This window comes from Monodon monoceros, unplaced genomic scaffold, assembly GCF_005190385.1.
Source record: "Monodon monoceros isolate NGI ecotype Baffin Bay Population unplaced genomic scaffold, NGI_Narwhal_1 Contig200_ctg1, whole genome shotgun sequence".
NCBI classification, from domain to species: Eukaryota; Metazoa; Chordata; class Mammalia; order Artiodactyla; family Monodontidae; genus Monodon; species Monodon monoceros.
The window spans coordinates 1-2136 of record NW_021697905.1 but is presented as its reverse complement, the minus strand read 5'-3'; the positions used below and the strand labels follow the sequence as shown (position 1 = coordinate 2136).

The following is a 2136-nucleotide window of genomic DNA, read 5'->3' as shown; positions in this document are numbered from 1 at the left end:
ACATCCCGCCCTGGGGATGGAGCCAGGTCAGGGAAGGTGGCAGCCGGCAGCCTGAGGCCAGGGGCATCCCTCACCCTGCCGCCACTCACATCGGTCACCATGGAGAGATCAATGACAAAGCAGAGGGCGCAGCAGAGGGCCACGGAGATCTCTCTTTGGAAACGGAAGTAGTAGGAGGCCGGGAGGAGGTCCAGCAGGCCGGTGATGAAGCCTTCCACACCTACAAACTGTGGCCGGGCAACTCAGGCCGTGCCCCTCCCCACCCACCTGCCATCTCCCGTCGCCCAGTGTGCCCTCTGCTCGCCAGCCCCCCTCCCCCCTACCTCCCATCCCCCTCTCTTGCGTCCCCCCTCTCAAACCTGGCTGTCAAGGCCAAGCAGCAGCAGCATGAAGAAGAACAGAGCAGCCCAGAGCGGGGCCACAGGCATCAGCGTGACGGCCCGGGGATAGGCGATGAAAGCCAGGCCAGGCCCTGAGGGGGAAGGGGCAGGGTGTGGACACCTGGAGCCCCCCCACCCACGTCCTGTCCCCCTCCACCCTGCACCACGGTACCAGAGGAGTGGACGATGCCAGGGCACCCTGTGGCCAAGGGCCTTTCGACTTCTGTCAAGACACTGCCGGGCCACTCGAGCCCTCGTGTGTGTGTGTGTGTGTGTGTGTGGGTGTGCGCGCGCGTGTGCGCGCCATACCAGGGGCTGGAAGGTTCCCGCAAGCCCTTGGTAGACCTGTACCCATAAGAGTGGCGTGTCTGGCTCAGCCTTCTGTGCCTGGGTTCCGGCAGCTACTGTGGTCGCAGATCACCACTGACCCAGAAAAGGCCGACCTTTCCCTCTACAACACTCAGGCAAGTGTGAGGACATACCCCGAGGCCCCTGGATACAGACGGATGGGGGCTCGGGGCTCCACGTGGCCTGGCCTGAGGTGGCTGGACAGCTGTGCCTCGCAGCTGCTCAGCCAGGCCTCCTGGCCCAGAGTGATGGGACAAATTGAATTTGAATTGTTCTCATTTCTCAGAACGTCATTCTGTGTGCGTTCGCGTACACGGTCCGTTACGACAGCAGCTACCGCTGCTCCGGAGGCCGGGCTGGGGCTTGGGGCGTCTTTACCTGATTCCGCCACCTTGGAGATGTGCACGCCCTGCTCTGTGGCCATGAAGCCCAGGATGGAGAAGACCACGAAGCCAGCAAAGAAGCTGGTGCCGCTGTTTATGAGTGCGAGGATGATGGCATCCCTGGGGGCAGAGGGGACCGTGTGGGCTGGTGAGACTGCCTGCTGGCCACGGGCAGGCAGGGCAGGGGTGGCAGGGCTGTAGTGCCTACTTGTAGCAGTTGTTGTTGAAGCGGTTGTAGCCGCCCAGGGCCGTGAGGGCCCCCAGGCCAATGGCGTAAGAAAAGAAAATCTGGGTCCCGGCATCTATCCATACCTGGAGATGAGCGAGGGGAGAGCAGGTGTGAGGAGCCACGGCGAGCACAGGTCAGCTGCAGAGGGAGGGAGAGGCAGGGCCCTCCCCTGGCGGGGAGCAAGGCCGCAGCCCGCAGGCAGGTCCCACGCCTCCCGTGCCGACTCCAGGTCCTGGTCTGCAGAGAGGCGGGGGTCCTTGGTGCCGGGGATTAGAACTCAGCTAGCCAGAGACAGAGGCAAGATCAAGACGACAGCAAAGGCCTCTGCCTCCCACGCAAGCAGCGCCAAGCGGCTGCTCTGCGGACCCTGCCGGAACGCTCCCGCCCTCCAGAGACCTGGCCGTGTCCCGCGTGTCCCGCAACCACCGGCAGGCTCTCTTATTGTGTGTCTGTTGACACAGTTGTCCCCACAACCTGACAGGGAGCCCCTGAGGGAGGGATGGGTCCACGCTCCCCGCTGGGTCCCCGAGGGCAGACAGGCAGGTGAGAGAGACAGACCGAGAAGGTCAAAAGCTGACGCAGAGCCAGAACCGAGAGAAACTGGAAGGGAGGGAAGGCGAGCCAGGGAAGGCGAGCCACGGATGCCCCCCACCCCAGGGAAGGGGCAGCCGCTGCCGGGGCCACTCCACCTCCACTCGGGAGGGAAGGCTGCGGGCCTGGAGGCGCAGGGTGGGGAGGACTCTCCAGTCAGGGGGTGGGGATCAAGTGGTCCGGACTGAAGTCCCTGCCCCTCCTC

At 64.5% G+C, this 2136-nt stretch overlaps 1 protein-coding gene across 1 annotated transcript; it reads right to left on the bottom strand.

Moving 5' to 3' along the window:
* Positions 1-89: 89 nt before the first annotated feature.
* Positions 90-1423, bottom strand: LOC114893904 (sodium- and chloride-dependent creatine transporter 1-like; the record flags this gene model as incomplete). The annotated part of the gene is made up of 4 exons (XM_029219887.1): positions 90-227; positions 360-472; positions 1107-1231; positions 1320-1423. Coding segments are annotated over 4 exons (480 nt in total), but the record flags the coding sequence as incomplete, so codon positions are not given.
* Positions 1424-2136: the final 713 nt, after the last annotated feature.